The sequence below is a fragment of the Heterostelium album genome, assembly GCF_000004825.1.
Source record: "Heterostelium album PN500 unplaced genomic scaffold PPL_scaffold3, whole genome shotgun sequence".
NCBI lineage: Eukaryota > Evosea > Eumycetozoa > Acytosteliales > Acytosteliaceae > Heterostelium > Heterostelium album.
In genome coordinates, this window is record NW_008805065.1 from 404,959 (window position 1) to 422,162 (window position 17,204).

General features: G+C 28.5%; 4 protein-coding genes across 4 annotated transcripts; 2 read left to right on the forward strand and 2 right to left on the reverse strand.

Moving 5' to 3' along the window:
- Positions 1 to 401: 401 nt before the first annotated feature.
- Positions 402 to 2,856, reverse strand: PPL_02730 (uncharacterized protein; the record flags this gene model as incomplete). The annotated part of the gene is made up of 6 exons (XM_020573709.1): positions 402 to 500; positions 1,339 to 1,519; positions 1,603 to 1,680; positions 1,712 to 2,296; positions 2,333 to 2,440; positions 2,546 to 2,856. 6 exons carry the CDS (start codon positions 2,854 to 2,856, stop codon positions 402 to 404), a joined length of 1,362 nt encoding a protein of 453 aa, XP_020435781.1.
- A 669-nt stretch (positions 2,857 to 3,525) lies between these two features.
- PPL_02731 (uncharacterized protein) lies at positions 3,526 to 4,002 on the reverse strand (the record flags this gene model as incomplete). Its single annotated transcript, XM_020573710.1, has 1 exon — positions 3,526 to 4,002. One exon carries the CDS (start codon positions 4,000 to 4,002, stop codon positions 3,526 to 3,528), a length of 477 nt encoding a protein of 158 aa, XP_020435782.1.
- Positions 4,003 to 4,639: 637 nt separating this feature from the next.
- On the forward strand, positions 4,640 to 7,600 carry cdc7 (cell division cycle 7 family serine/threonine-protein kinase; the record flags this gene model as incomplete). The annotated part of the gene is made up of 2 exons (XM_020573711.1): positions 4,640 to 6,985; positions 7,052 to 7,600. The coding sequence occupies 2 exons, from the start codon at positions 4,640 to 4,642 to the stop codon at positions 7,598 to 7,600; spliced, it is 2,895 nt and encodes a 964-aa protein (XP_020435783.1).
- Positions 7,601 to 9,585: 1,985 nt separating this feature from the next.
- Positions 9,586 to 15,025, forward strand: culA (cullin A; the record flags this gene model as incomplete). Its single annotated transcript, XM_020573712.1, has 12 exons — positions 9,586 to 9,728; positions 9,843 to 10,098; positions 10,171 to 10,233; positions 10,328 to 10,469; positions 10,544 to 10,770; positions 10,862 to 11,086; positions 11,162 to 11,425; positions 11,521 to 11,853; positions 11,960 to 12,217; positions 12,300 to 12,532; positions 14,183 to 14,243; positions 14,951 to 15,025. The coding sequence occupies 12 exons, from the start codon at positions 9,586 to 9,588 to the stop codon at positions 15,023 to 15,025; spliced, it is 2,280 nt and encodes a 759-aa protein (XP_020435784.1).
- Between the last annotated feature and the right edge of the window lie 2,179 nt (positions 15,026 to 17,204).

Sequence of the window (17,204 nt, forward strand, 5' to 3'; positions counted from 1 at the left end):
CTTCAACCATTACTTTGAACTCCCACTTAGAACCTCATTAATGAAATTGAAGTGTAAGAAATAAAACAAAATTAAAAATAAAAAATTCTATGGTTATGTAATTATTAAAGAAAAATAATTTGTATTTTAACAATGCTATTAATTTTAATTTATTTTATATTGATAAAGAAAACTTTTAGGGAAGAGGAAAAAAAAAAAAATTGCTCGGGAGTATTTAAATTTATTTTCCATTTTTGTCTTTGAGTAAATTAACCATACTATGGGTGTATGGTTAATTTACTCAAAGACAAAAATGAGTAATATCAGATTGTTTTTCAAATCGTTTTTGAATTCGACTTTGGAAAAATTGATAATAAATCTGCATCGATTAAATCTCCGTTCTCTGTGACATTTGGATGTGCTTAAATGTTTCTAAAGTTTTTGAGTTCTGTCAAGGTATCATTGGTATCATTGATAAAGTCTTTATAAAAATCCAAATTGATTTGTAATTCTGAATTATTCTTTACAATTTTTTTGAATTGGTGAAGGGATTTAGATTTGGTATTCTCACCTTCGACCAGAATGCAGAATTTTCTTTCAGTACCAAAACTTTCTTAATACTAATGTAAAATGATTATTCTTCTTTTCCATCTCCAAATTATTTACAATATTAAATAGTTGTTTGTTTAATAAGATTGTTTTGGTAAATTTAAAATTGATGTTTGATTTAGATGTACATTTAAACAATAAATAATGATATGGTGAATATTTAATATATTTATAGAATTCATGATTTAATTATAGATAATAAAAGATATAGTAATATAATAATATGAGAATTTAAATATACAAATGGTCCACTATAATTCCTTTAAATACCTTCATTTCTGAAGACCATCATCAATGATAGTTTACATTAAAAATGAAAACTAACAAATGATAGATAGAAAAAGGGTTAAAACAACTAAAATAGCTCAAATTTATGGCATTGGTAAACCTGTCTTCATGTCAAAGAGAAAGAATCAAAAAAAAAATTTTTAGAGAAAAGTGTCGAGGTCTAATAAGACAATGGATTTATATGTGAAAAAAAGACGTACATATTTTCATCATACACAAAATCAAGTTTATAAATAACATTAACTTATGTAAATAAACACCGAGTTTGTTTTTATAATTAGAAATCAATTGTAACTCTAAGAAATAAACTTTGATTTGATGGAACCTATTTTATTCAGAATTTGTATAATATTCAACTGATTTTTCTAAAATAGTATCTATATTTATATCTTTAATCTAAATTGATGGGTTTTTATTAGTATACTCGTAATTGAATAAAAATTGATGTTAGAGTAAACATACATTTAATAAGAAATTTAATATATCTAAACTTGATGTCATCTCTAATATTATAGATTTTTTTGATTGCAGAATAGAGAGTGCAATAAATGCCATATAGTCAAGTGATACTCCAATGATTCTATCCCATACTCTATTCAAACTGGTGGTTGGGAAACAACATGTAAAATATGTTTTAAACCATCTATTTAATAGGATAATAATAATATTTTTGTTAATCAATAGAATAAAGAAATTTTTAAATTTGATTAATAGAATAATAATTACTTTGTACTGAATTGATCTACATGTATATTGTGTTGATGGAAATGATCCCAGAGCGATCGTTCATACAATTCTAGCAGTCTAGATAATATATTGATTTGATGATATATACCTATATCCTGTTAACATAAATAAGAGATTAGTATTTGAACGTTGAATAATATTGATTATTATTTTAATGAATAATATTACTTTGTGACCGTATTGTTTGAATGATCTATTCAAAAAGTTGTTGAAACACCAGAATGCATCGACTTCATTCTCGCAAACATAACAAAATACCTCTGCAATAGCTTTGAGATGCTCTTCAAATTGTAATCCAAATGTATTATCCTTGTTCAATGTCAGTGATGATATCGAAGAAGACGATGAAGAGGATGACAACGATGGTGAATCTGTTATTTCATTTATCATTTGTTCTATATTTATATTATTATTATTATTATTATTTATATTATTTACATCATTATTGTTTGTTGTTGTTGTTGTTGTATTATTGTTATTATTATTATTATTATTATTATTTGGTATTAAAGTATTTACTAAACTCGGTACTGAATTTTCTGGAAAACTAGGTATACCTTCACTTGAACTATATTGTTGTTGTTGTTGATTATTACCATGATGACCATGATGACTATGATGACCACTATGACTACTACCACTTCCACTTCCAGTGTTATTGAATTCATTATCACTGATATAATACAATCCGTTCTGAAAATTGAAATACTGTTCTTTTGTATGATATATGATTGCCAGACCATTGGCAGCAACCTCTTTTGCATCCAATACAATCTTCTCATTCGAATCAATTGAATATTCTTTGATAACTTCTTTCCTATTAAAAATGATTATTTGATTTGTTAACAATATTGTTGTTGAGATGAACTAATAATAACAATAGCCCGATGATGTTCATACTGTTGAACACATTAATATTTACCATTTATGATAGAATGCATCCGGTAGGTTACCACGACGTACAAGAGTGACTGCATGTTTCAAATCTTCATATTCGATGGTGCGTTGCTCTTGAATGAAATCCCATGTCTCTTGGTAGGAGGAAGAGACACCGAGGAGAATCTTCCAAACACGACATCGATACTGATTGGGTATCTCAAAGATATTACAAATCTTTTTAAGCTTGTTAAGGTCGATCACACGATGTTCAAAGATTGCTTCCAACGATGTCTTTAACTGACCACCTTTAAAACCCAATGTATTCAAATATGCTGTTCTAAAATCTTTTTTCATCTTTATTTAAAATAATCAATTGACTATCTACTGTAATACTATTATTTTATTCTCTATCTATTCTATACTATTCTATTCTAATTCTAATATCACAGAACTTTAATAGTAGTAGTACCGTAAATCATTACAAAAAAAAAAAAGAAGATGATAGGTAAATGATTATAATTTGTTAATTGTAACAAATACAAATAAGTATTCAAACTTAAATTGTTGCAAACTATAATAGATTACTTTGTTTATTACTTTCTATTTCTATTTTTTATATTATTGACTAAAAACCAACTAACTGATAATGAATAATATTATTATATGTTTAAAAAATAACATCACAAAAACAATGTTTTTTTTTTATTATTTTTTTTTTTTTTTTGAAGAGTTTTATTTTTTTTTTCAAAGATTGATAATCTTTCGACTTATCATTGAACAAAATCAATCGTATCGTAATTGATCTATAAATTCAATTGATTTATATCAAATTGATTTGATAGCTTATATGATCCAAAATAAATTATTTTAATTCATCCAATTATCTGGTTTGTGACCAACAACCAACTAACCAATCTAAATTAAATCATGTAATTTTAAACTTTAAAACTTGAAATTTCAATTAAAATATGTATGAGATGACCATGACTGACTGGCTGTCGACCGAACCATCATGATGATTGATTATGATGCCTTCGCTTGTGTTGAAGTAGCAACCCTATTTGCATTTTCACTGAATGAATGAATGATTTGAATTTGTGTGAATTTTGTTAGGTTAGTTAATTGGCTTGCTTTGGTAATAAAAATATTTGTATTTTGATGACGATGTGATGATGATAATGATAATACATACATATTCTTACAAATGGTATTTAATGAAGATGTCAGCTTTGATAGATCTTCATCGTTTTCACGTACGGTATCATAAACATTTTGATCGAGATCGTCCTTTCCTAGATTGTCGACATCGTGAAACTTGATACGTTCAGAACCGATCGAGACTTGCTTCATCGAGAGTTGTGCCTGTTGCTTTCTAATGTCCTGCAGCTCCTTCAATATCTTTTGTTGATTCAATCCGAATGCTTTCATCTCTCCACTTTCGAACCTCTTATTGATCTTCATCAGCTCTTCGTCCAACAACAATGCACTACTATCATCCATTCTATTCTATTCTATTCTTTACCTTTAACTTTACTTTACTTCTTTATTTATTTTTAAAAATCAAAAAAATAAAAACAAAAAAAAAAAATAAGAAAACCAAATAATTATATGATTTTAATTATTAAAAGAACAACACAACCACCTATGATATATATATATATAACAAATATTTATTCTATGAAAGGTAAGGTAATAATCTTTGCTCTTCTATTCTTCAAACTAAAATAATCAAAAAACAAAAAACAAAAAAAATATATACAACAACAGATTATCAAATTTTTAACTATAAATTGCAAAAAAACCACATTTTTGAATAATTAAAATTAAAAAACTGCTACAGCTGCGAAAAATCTCACTTTGTTATTATCCCCTATCATTATTATCATTACTACTGGAGTAAATGTTATAAATCAACAACACAATTTATTTTTTTTATCTACTCCAACAAAACAATAACAATAAATTTATTATGTATATAAATTTAACATCAATAAACATAATTAAATAATTTAATTTAATTTATTTATTTATTTATTAATTTATTTATTTTATTTTTTTAAATATCCATATTTATTAATATAATATAACAAGTTCATAGTTAGTTTAGTTTAATTAATAACTAGTAGTTATGAATGAAATGAGTATTAATAATAATAACAATAGATATTATGGAAATAATGGAAATGGAAACAGCAATAATAATAATAATAATAATAAAAGAAGAGATCATTTAAATCATTTAGATGTATTATTAAATAATAATAATAATAATAACAATAGTAATATTGTTAATAATAATAATGAGTTTGATTTTCAACAACATCATAATACTCATTCAACAGCAACAATGCAACAACAATATAACCAACAACAGCAACAACAACAATCTTCATTTTATTCACCATTGTCAATAAGTGGCAATGGAGGTTCAAGTCAATCTTCTGTTTTATCACCTTTAATTATACATCAGCAGCAACAGCAACAACAACAGCAGCAACAACAAAATAATACAAAATCTGGAAATATAGTTGGTTCCAATTCTCAATCTTCTTCACTTTCTATAACACCTTTATCGATGGGATCACCTCTTTCCAATGGAAATGGAAGTGTCGGTACCAGTGGAAGCAGTTCAGCTGGTAAACTACATACACTCTCACCACCCTATCGATTTTCATCGTCATCCTCTATCATTTTACCGCCAATTTCTTCGTCACCTGGCCACCATCAGTTAAGTCCACTTGGTGGCGTTGGCGTAGGAATCAATAGTAGCAGCAATAGCGGCAACAACTCCAGTGGCGCGAACAATAGCAGCAGCAACAGTAACAACAACATAGGATCACCTTCACAACAGCTAAGACAACAGCAACAGATACACATAATGCAACAGCAGCAGCAACAGCAACAGCAGCAACAACAACAGTTTAACTACGACTTTAATACAACCTCAGACACATCTCTAGGCTCGTCATTCCTAGAGCCAAGATCACCGGCATCGCAAATGAATGCATCGCCAATACACTTTAACGATCCACCACCTTTTAAGATACCAATACAACTACCTCTTATTGCTTCACCCTCTCAAACATCGACTTCGCCTGACCATAATCATAGCCATCACCATAATGGTGGTCACAGTCATGCTCACCATAGTAATCATCATGGACATCACCACAACCAAAATCAAATGCACTATCCTCTCTATAGCAGTGGAAACAGTAGTAACAAAGCATCGCCAACAAGACATACTTATTATCCTCAACTAAACCAACAACAACAGCAGCAGCAAAGTGAAAACAACAATAGTTTAATTAATCATAATCATAGTAGTAGTCTTGGTTCAACTTTTCATCCAAATGTATATCTATCACCACCTTCTTCATCTTCTTCCTCAAGTAATAACAATAATAACAATAATAATAATAACCATGTAAACATTAACTTAAACCAACCGATTTCACCTCAATCCTCATATTTGTACAATCATACATCCTCAACATCATCATCCACTAGTAATAACAATAACAGCAACATCATTAACAACAACAACAACAACAACAACAATAGTAACATTATCAATAGCAATAATAACACACCAATATCAAGAACAAAACAACAAACAATCGATTCTATAACCTGGTTAGATAGTAGTAGTAGTAATAATAATAGTAAATCAAACAACAATAATAACAACAGTAATAATATAGATTCTGTATTAAATTTTGTAGACAACACAGCATACTTTTCAAATAAACATAATAACATTCAATTTATATCGAATAACTCAATATCGACTACTGGTAATGGTAGCACTGCAACGACTACAACCGGTGGCAGAAAGAAGCAGAACGTCAATGGTAGTGGCAGGCAAGTATCAACGCCACCCATGAAATCATCGAATTCCGTTGCCGGTAGCATTCCAGGCACTGTTGCCGGCATGGTCAGTCTGCAGCGCGCCAACAACGTCTACAACACCTACTTTGATATCAGCCAGCTTGCAAACAGTCCGTCGGAATACTCGGAACAAGAGTATCCAGAGATCAAAGGTCGATTCCGGATCCTCGAGAAAATCGGTCAGGGAACGTTCAGTGGCGTCTACAAGTCGGTGTGCATTCAGGGACCAGACACAGGTCTGGTTGTTGCACTGAAGCGTGTCGCGCCAACATCGTCCCCAACACGTATTCTCAATGAGATAACGTCGTTGCTTCGTGTGGGCGGCTCGTCTTATGTCTCCAAGCTGATGGGTGCAATGCGATACATGGATCAAGTCACTCTGATTCTGCCCTACTTTGAGCACGACTCCTTCAAAGACTACTTCTTCAAAATAACACCCACCGAACTACGTCACTATCTATTCGCGCTTTTCACAGCATTGGAACATGTACATTCCCATAACATCTGTCATCGCGACGTCAAACCAACCAACTTTTTATACAACCAACAAAAGAACCTATTCATGCTAATTGACTTTGGACTGGCACAAGAAGTAAGTAGTTTGATAATTATAAGTGAATGAATCAAACTAACACTAATCAATTGTAATCTCTTTTAGATGCCACCTGAAACAGATGAAAGAAAGAAAAGACCAAGAGAAGATTCAAGATCAAAGTCAAAAGCTAATGAACCAAAACAACAGGCACCAAGAGCTGGAACAAGAGGTTTCAGAGCACCGGAAGTCTTGTTAAAGTATAATAAGCAAACTACTTCTATCGATATTTGGTCGGTCGGTGTCATTTTGATGTGTGTACTGTCGGGTCGCTATCCGTTTTTCATCTCACCCGATGATATCACTAGTTTGGCAGAGATCGTTGCTATCATTGGTACGAAAAAGATTACGGAGCTCGCTCATATGCTCGACAAGCAGATCACCATCTCTGAGACCATCGAGCCGACAAGCTGGAAGAGTTTGGCACACCGACTGCGTGACGAAAGCGGTCAGGTCAAAGAAACAATGCCACCAGAGGCATACGATCTGCTCGAGAGGTGTCTCGATCCGAATCCATTCACCAGAATCACCGCCAAAGATGCACTAAGCCATCCATTCCTTCAAGCAATTCATCAACATCAACATCATCATAATCATTCTCATCCTCCACATTAAAAAAGATAGATTCAGTATGTAATTTAATGTACTAATTAACAAGAGAAAATTAAAATAAAACTAATTCAAAACAAAAACAAGATAATTATTACAACTGTTTCACTTTTGATCAAAACAAAGTTTAACTAATAATATTAATGTTTATAACCCAAAAATGGAATATTAAAAAAAAAAAAAGTTATCACTTATTTGTTATATTTAATGATTGATTGAAATGATAGAATCAATATTGTCATGGAACCTTTAAACCTATCTATACAATCTATCGGTTTTAAACAACATTCAATTTATATCATGATTGATTGATTGATATACATACAAAATAACAATGATGATTTAAAAATAAAAAAGAAACCAAAAAAACAAAACCAATAATTAATAATATTTCTATTCAATAATTAATGTAAAATAACATTTCAAATTAAATAAATATAAATAATTCATTTCACACTCAAACAACAATTTAATTGTTTGAAATTAAAACAGTCCAAAAAATGAAAATGAATAATATTATATTGTGTCACACTTGGTTAAAAATTTTTCGTTTCCAATTATACCCCTAACTATCTACCTATCTTTGCTTAATTCTATACAAAAAAGTACCCACTAAACAACAACAACAACAACAACAAGATTATATAAATATATATATATATTGTTGCTGAAATAGATAATTTCCTTTCTTTCTCTCGCTATCTCAATAATCATTTTTTTTTGATAAAAATTATTTAATAAAATAATTAGAGATTCTATTTATTTTTATTAAATTACCATTTTCCATATTTATATTAATATTATTGTTCTATTTTTATTTTTAAATCATTTATATTTTTAAATCATTTACAAAATAGTCATCAATTAAATTCTATATGTTTTGTTTATTTAATATAGCTTGTTAGATAGGAAATCAATAGAAAATAAGAGAGTCTATCAATTTTGAAAATCATCGATTGAAATAAATTTATATTCAAAAACTACAACATTAATAATAATAATAATAAACAACAGAAATATAAATAGATAATATTTAAGAATTGTAGGTAGAAATAATAATATTTCTTTTTTGTTTCATTTTATTTTTGAAAACTATTTATCTACAGATAATGCTGTATAGTTGTCGAATTTATTTAGCTATAATTCGTTTGAAAGTAATGAGATCTCATTGATGATAGAGAAAAAACTAACAAGAGCATCAAATAATAATTATGACATTAAAACCACTTTTTTGATAAATAAGGCAAAATCGATTTAAATGCTAAGTTTTTTTTTTGTTTTTTTTTGTTTTAAAATGAATGAGAAGAACCTCAAACCCACCCAACAACATCACAAATTAAATTTTTATTTAATTTTTAACAATTTAATTAAATTTGATAGAAAAGTGTTATTTCTTCTGAAGAATTTATTATTATTTATTATTAAATAACAACAAACTAAACAATTAACAATTAGAAAAAAAAGACTAAATCAATCAACCAAACACTAAACTAAACAAAAAGGAAAAACACATCATTTCTAAAACGAATAACAATATTATATTGTATAAATAACAGATAAACAACATACTATTCTAAATACAAAATACATAATTGATTTATATATAATTATGTTTGTTTAGTTAGTTTGTTAATAATAATAATAATTTGTGTATTCAATTTTTAATTTTATATATTATTTTTTCATTAAACTAGATGTTCAAATTTAATATTAATTTCATTAATTAAACTTATATTTCTTAAACAAAAAAAAAAAACAAATTAAAAAAAAAAGATAAATAAGAGATAATTAGATAGATAGATTAGGTAGATAGTATAGATATAACAACAACAACAACAACAATTGTTAGCATTATTATAATAGATTGATTAATAGATATAGATAGATTAGATTAAAGATAGCATTCATTTTTGTAAATAATATAAATAAACACAATCATAATAACAGTGTAGATTGATAGAAAGAAATAACGTACAACAAGTGCAAAAGTCATGTCGATAGCATCAACACAGTCAGTTTCACAAAAGAATGTCAAACTTGATGAGATTTGGCCTGAACTTGAGGAGGGTATCTACAAAATCATAACAGAGCTCTACAAAGGTTTTCCAAAACAAAAATGGATGGCTTTATATACGTATGTAGAAAAAGAGTTAACGAACGATAATGATTATTCATAAATATGTATATGCGTATATTGATTTTATGATTGTTATTGGCTTTTTTGCTTTAATATTATTATTATTTTTAGTCATGTTTATAATTATTGTGCAGCTTCACAATCGAAAACAGGCAAGGTTGGTGTTACCAAACAATCAAATGCAGGTGCCAACTATGTTGGTGAGGAGCTCTACAATCGACTGAATAACTTCCTGAAGCGGCACATGAAAGAGCTGCTAAAGGTAGCCGAAACAAAGATGGACGAACCACTCTTGAACTACTACTATACAGAATGGGATCGTTATACCTGCGCAATGAAATACATCAATAATATATTCCAATACTTGGTAAGTGTACACAACAGCAATCAAACATCAAACTCATTACTAAACCACCAATCATCTTTAATCATTCTTTAGAATCGTTATTGGATTAAGAGAGAGATAGACGATGGAAAGAAAGAAGTCTATGAAGTTTTTGTTGTAAGTTATATATATATATATATTAAACAATGATTATAATAATAGCAATAACAATAATCGTTAGCATTTGAAACTAATACTTTATTTTGATTAGTTGTCATTGGTTATCTGGAGAGATTGCTTGTTCACTCCATTGAAGAGTAGATTGACATCTGCTCTACTGGATCTAATCGAAAACGAAAGAAATGGATATCAAATCAATACACATTTAGTTAAAGGTGTTATCAATGGTTATGGTAAGTTAAATTAAGAAAAGTTATGATTATGATGGTGATTGAATAATAATAATATTCGAATTCAAATAAATTAGTGAGTCTTGGATTGAATAGAGAAAAACCAAAGGAAACTATTCTACAGGTCTACAAAACCAGCTTTGAAGAATTATTTTTAACCGCAACAGAGAACTACTATACAAACGAATCTGTAAAGTTTATCTCTGAAAATACAGTTGCCGAGTACATGAAGAAGATTGAGAATCGTTTGAACGAAGAAGTCAAAAGAGTACAACAATATCTCCATCCGAGTACAGAAACAGATGTAAGAATCAATCAATTAAGTTATTGTTTTCATTAAATATTAATTAACTAACCAACTCTGTTCTCTCTCTCTTTTCTAATACACTTTTTAGCTTATTTCAAGATGTGAAAAGGTTTTGATTGAAAAGGTGGTTGAGGTGATATGGAACGAATTCCAAAATCTTTTGGAAACAGACAAGATTGCCGATCTAACCAGAATGTACTCTCTGCTATCGAGAATTCCAAAAGGATTGGAACCTTTGAGAGCAACTCTCGAAAAACATGTGCAAAACGTTGGTTTGCAAGCTGTTTCCTCTATTGGCGCTGTTGGTGCAACTGTAAGATTTTTTTTTTTGAACAAATTGAACATTCAATTGATTAGTACTAATCTATTTATATATATATATATATAGGATCCGAAATTATATATTGAGACATTACTTCAGGTGTTTAAGAAATATAATGATTTGGTGACAGGTGCGTTCAGATGTGACACTGGCTTTGTTGCATCACTCGATAAAGCTTGTAGAAGATTTATTAATGAAAATGCAGTTACACAAGCAGCCAAATCATCATCGAAATCACCAGAGTTGTTGGCCAAATTCACCGACTTTTTATTAAAGAAGAGTCCAAAGAATCCAGAGGAAGCAGAGATGGATCAATTATTAAATGATGTCGTAAGTGTTTTTTTATTTTTATTTTTATTGGACAATTAATTTGTTTATTATTCAAATATATATTGACAAAATAATTAATATTTATAAATATTTAGATGATTGTATTTAAATATATTGAAGACAAGGATGTATTCCAAGATTTCTATTCAAAGATGTTAGCGAAGCGTCTTATCCATGGTACATCGACATCCGAGGATCTCGAGGGTGTCATGATTGGAAAGCTCAAGTCGACCTGTGGATACGAATATACCTCGAAGCTTCAGCGTATGTTTACCGATATGTCGCTGAGTAGAGAGCTACTCGATCGATTCAATCAGCATCTCGAGGAGCAATCGGCATTGGGAGGTATCGATTTTAGCGTTTTAGTGTTGGCCACCGGATCATGGCCATTACAACCACCTGCAACCAATTTTAGTATACCAAAAGAGGTAAGATTAAAATATAACTATAATATATAGATATATCCATTTCAATTATAATTACTAACTTTTTATTATTTCTTTCTCCCTATTTTACACTTACTCTAATAAATAGTTACAAGCATGTGAACAATTGTTCCAGAAATTCTATCAAGTTCAATACTCTGGTAGAAAATTGAATTGGCTACATCATCTATCAAAGGGTGAATTAAAGACTAAATACTTGCCATCCAACAAGAGTGGATACACACTACAATGCTCCACCTATCAGATCGGTGTTTTACTTCAATTCAACACAGATGAAGAGCTAACTGCAGAAGAGATTCAAGGTTCAACTCAATTAATTGATCATGCATTGAAGGGTACTCTAACTGTATGTAATAGATAGATAGATAGATACTTAATTTAACTTTAATAATATAACTAACCTATTATTACTTTTATTCTCTTTACAGACATTGGTTAAATCAAAGATTCTGTTAGCTGATCCACCCATTGAGGATGAGATTCCAAAGACAACCAAATTCACTCTAAACAAACAATTTAAAAACAAAAAGACAAAGATCTTTATCAACGTACCACTGGCTCAACAGGCAAAGGAGGAGACCGATACCACTCACAAGACTGTAGAAGAAGACAGAAAGCTGCAGATCCAGGCCGCCATCGTTCGTATTATGAAGATGAGAAAGCAATTGTCGCACAGCAGTCTAATGTCAGAGGTCATCGCCCAACTTCAGACTCGGTTCAACCCCAAAGTAAATATTATCAAGAAATGTATAGATATATTGATAGAAAGAGAATACCTTCAAAGAGTAGAAGGTCAGAAAGATATGTACAGTTATGTAGCCTAAAATAATCATAAAAGCAACACTTATATATATAAGATTAAATTGTTTGAAAGAAAAAAAGAGAAAAAAAATCAAAAAAAAAAAAAAAAAATCAAAAAGTTTTATTTGAAAAAATTATATAAAATCAATCATTCAACCAAACCAACCTTAATTATAGTTCGTATTTGTATATGAACACACATTGATTATCTGTATTTTAAAAATTAGAATTAAATTAAAAAACAAACAACTTTTTGTTTTTTTTTTCAAAAATAATATAAAAATCATTCATTGATGTGATGTTGTTTAGATAGATTATTATGATTTAGTTGTGTTGATCGATAAATTATTTTATCAAAGAAGATAAATATCAATCTGTCATTGAACACAAATAAGTCGATTTGATATTTTTATTCTATGAGGTAAACATTAACGATTCAGTTTTAAAAAAAATCTAATATTGGGGTGACTAATAATTAATATTGTTTTAATCTTAATCTATACCAATGTCTTTTTTTTTGATCAAAAATGAAACCATCCAGTTGCGAAAAAATATTTTTAAGATAAAAGTTTTGATGAAAAAAAAAAAACAACTATAAATATCGATTATTGTTGTTATTTCATTCACAAATCGTAGATCTGTTTGTGCTTTGTTTTCGAAAAAAATAGTGATTGAAATCAAGAGCTCTCATAACTATCCTCCATCGATTTTTGAAATCAAAAAAACTATTTTTTTGTACACCCATCAAAAATTAAAAATAAAAATAAAAATTAATCATCAAAACGAGAATGGTGCCCTTGTCTAACCAAAGTGTGTTTTGCTTGCGTAATAATAAAAAATAAAGTAACAAAAAAAAAAAAAGTTTATTCAAATCATCAATCAAACCAACAAAACCTTATAATATTTATATAAATATATAGATATAGATAATATATTTATGTCCACCACCCGTTAGTCTTCAATCTTATTTAATTTATTTGGATTTTCAGAGTTAGAATTTAAACATTTCCAACAACAGCAATCATCATTTAACAGAATAATAATAAAATAAGAGTTGTTGTAGGCACCTTGTAATAATAATAGTTTTTTCTACTTTGATCAACGCGTTAACAACAGTGCACCTCTCAATCTGTATTAAATTAAAACAATTGTAAAACCAGTCAAACCTTTTATCCTAAGAAGGAACCAACAAACAAACAAAAAAAAAACAGATTGAAGACTCAATTAATATTACTTATTTGTACAACTACCAAATCAATCACACCAACCATCACCAATTCACAAACAACAACATAGTATTATAAAATGTAAGTTTACTTTTACTATTTTCTTTTTATTTCCTACTTTCTTTCTACTCTTCTCTTTTTATTTGTTTATGTTTTTTTATTTTAAATTTTTTTGTAGAGATAAATAAATTTGTTAATGATGACGATGATCAACTCAGATCGGATCATGATCATACACACACTACACACAAATAACTATTGGTGGTTATAATTAAATCTAATAGTCATTACATTATGAATTATGCTTCTTTCAGTGATAAAGCATCATCAACAACACAAAAACCGGTTTTTCATATCTCAAAGAACAAACGAACCAAAATTCTAATTGAATGAACCAATCACACCAATCAATAGAACCAACTATACTTTAATATTTATCAGTCAGCCAACACAATCACATCTATATTTTTTTTTTATTCATCCTGAATGAAGCACTTTATTTTTTATTTTTACCATCAAAACAAACCACCTTTGGTTTTGCAAAAAATTTTTTCATCACAATCAGTGGTTTCTATTATAAGAAGACCTAAATCTTCTGAAAAAAATTAAAAAAAAATACTACAATACCACACAACGCAAAAAAAAAAAAAAAAAAAACAAACCAAGCACTTTTAAAATAATGAAAAAGAGTAAAATAAGTGTGTTTAGTTTTGAATTTGGTTTCTGATTGGTGCGATGTTTTTTGTGGGTGTTTTTGTTTGTTAATCACAAATAGAATACGGTGCAAACAACAACGTGATTCTCTCTGAATCATAAAATAAATAGCAAACATACAACAACAACAACAACAATTAATTGGAGGGAGATAAAACCGGTGATAATTTAATAATACCCTCAAATTGTTTGTTTTTCTTTGATCAAATTTGAGTTGATTGATGCTGGCAAAGAGGTCTCTTTCAACTTATTTGTTTTCATTATTATTTATATACAATATCTCCATCCATTCTACACATTTCACACAATTGCATCTCGATCTCATCTATTTTCTATAGCCTATCTTTATCACTCAACCAACACACAACACAACTCAACTCATAAACTCAACTCAATCATCATTCGTACAATAACTATTGATTGAAAAAGTGTAGTAGTAGTCGTTAATAGCACCAATTATACACAAACCAATAACAATAACAGTAGCAAATATTAAAAATTAATAACAATAATGTTTAGGAAATATTAAGTAATCAATATTTCATCACCCAGTTACATCTAAACAAAATTTGTCAACATCTTTTTGTTTTGTTCTTCTTGTGTACTTTTTCACAATAATGTTGGTTCCATTCCAATCTCATCACCTTAATTAAACATAACAGTAACACATAAACACAATACACATAATATCAACAGTCACAAGAGTTTTATTTATTACCTTTTTGTAAATATACAGTGCACCTTCATTTTTATTCCCAAATCAATAACAATTATTTATTTATTTATCAAATTGTACAAATAGCAGCAGTACTCTACTATACTATACTAAAGTTAAGAAGTACTTCTTTTTCTTTTAAAATATTTTCATTTTGCCTTCAAAAAGCAACCCTTTTTTATATAAACAATTCAAAGCAACTTGACTAAAATCAGCCCAATTACAGTAAATAAATTTAGGAACAGTGTAAAACTTTAGTTATAGAAATTTAGCGCACGATAATTAATAGAATTCAAGGTAATTTTCATAATAATAATGATCAATCAACTTTTTTGGATGTAATTCAACAACATTGTTTAGTTTGATATTTTAAATCTTCAAATTTAAAAATATTGTTGTCGTTGATTCAATTTAAATCTATAGCTCCATATAGATTTATCTTCCCTCTTTAAACAACAACAACACTCTACCAAAGTGTTTAATAACCAACTTCCAGAATTTTATATTCACTTTTATCATTTTATACATTAATCTTATCACACGACCACCTACTTACTACACTTCTTTCAATCATTGGCCAAATGACTTACTCACTCTCCACACGCACCATTTCAATCAATATAATTTTTTAAATCAGTTTATCAATAATATATATAACACAATGCAGCAGGAGCAGTAGTAGATCAATAATTAAAGAAGATTCAAACAAAATCAACTTTTATATACATTCAAAATTTCTTAGTGGAATTGATCAACAGGGTCAAAGTACTACTTGAAATGAATGAATTCCATTCAGAAATATAGTGAACAACAGTTACAATTTATGATCATCGTGTTTTGGGGTTTGTTTTATATTGTGTTTGTTTCAATGTGTGTGTGTGTGTTATTTTCAATGTTTCAGTTATAAATTTCAAATGTGTTGGAATCTATATTTAAAATCAAGACACAACTCCACTAACTATATTATAACAAAATATAATAACAACATTATATATCCAATCCAAATCCGTCCCTCTACTTTGATTTTGGTGTTTTAATAAAAATCATATATGATTTAGAAAATTGCGCTGTTGCACATGAATGAATTCATATTCCATTATTTTGTTTTGTTTTGTTTTGTTACATCAAAACAATCTCAATTCAGCTAATCAATATATACATTATATCTAAATAACTTAAATTAATCTTTAGTCAGCAACAACAACCAACAATAACAACAATTGTTTTGTTTTCAACCAACTTCCTCTTCTTCTTCGTAAATCTAAATTTGATACCTTATAATCAACAATATAAACAAACAGACTAGTAAATATAATTATAATTACGATTCACACACAAACGATGTGGTTGTGGTTGTGTGTTTGTTTGCTTTTAATTTTGGACCATTGTACCTTAGAGGTGTCCCTATCAATATTCAATTTCTTTAAACCAACACCCCAACTAAACTCAGTGTCACCTTTAAACCACTACTACTATTACTACTGCCATCAATTAGATTTCTTTATTCTCAGTAACTTTTTGTTTGTTTTTATTTGATCAATCAGCCAAACACAAAGAATTGAAATCCATATTCTTTATTCTATATTCTATATCCTGTATACTTACCTCTACAGTAATATTAATAAATCAATAAATAACACACCAATAACAACAATAACAATAACATATAAACAATAATATTTTAAATAACTAGTTATTTTAGTTTAAATTAATATAAAAAGTGGAGTAGCGAATTATTATAATCAACAATAACAATAACAAAACCAATATTATTAATAGGTTGTTGATTTTTAGAGTCACTCTTTTGAATCAATTATAATTATGGTTTCATTATAGTTCTTATTATTAAATGTTGTTTGTTGTTTTATAAAATCAAA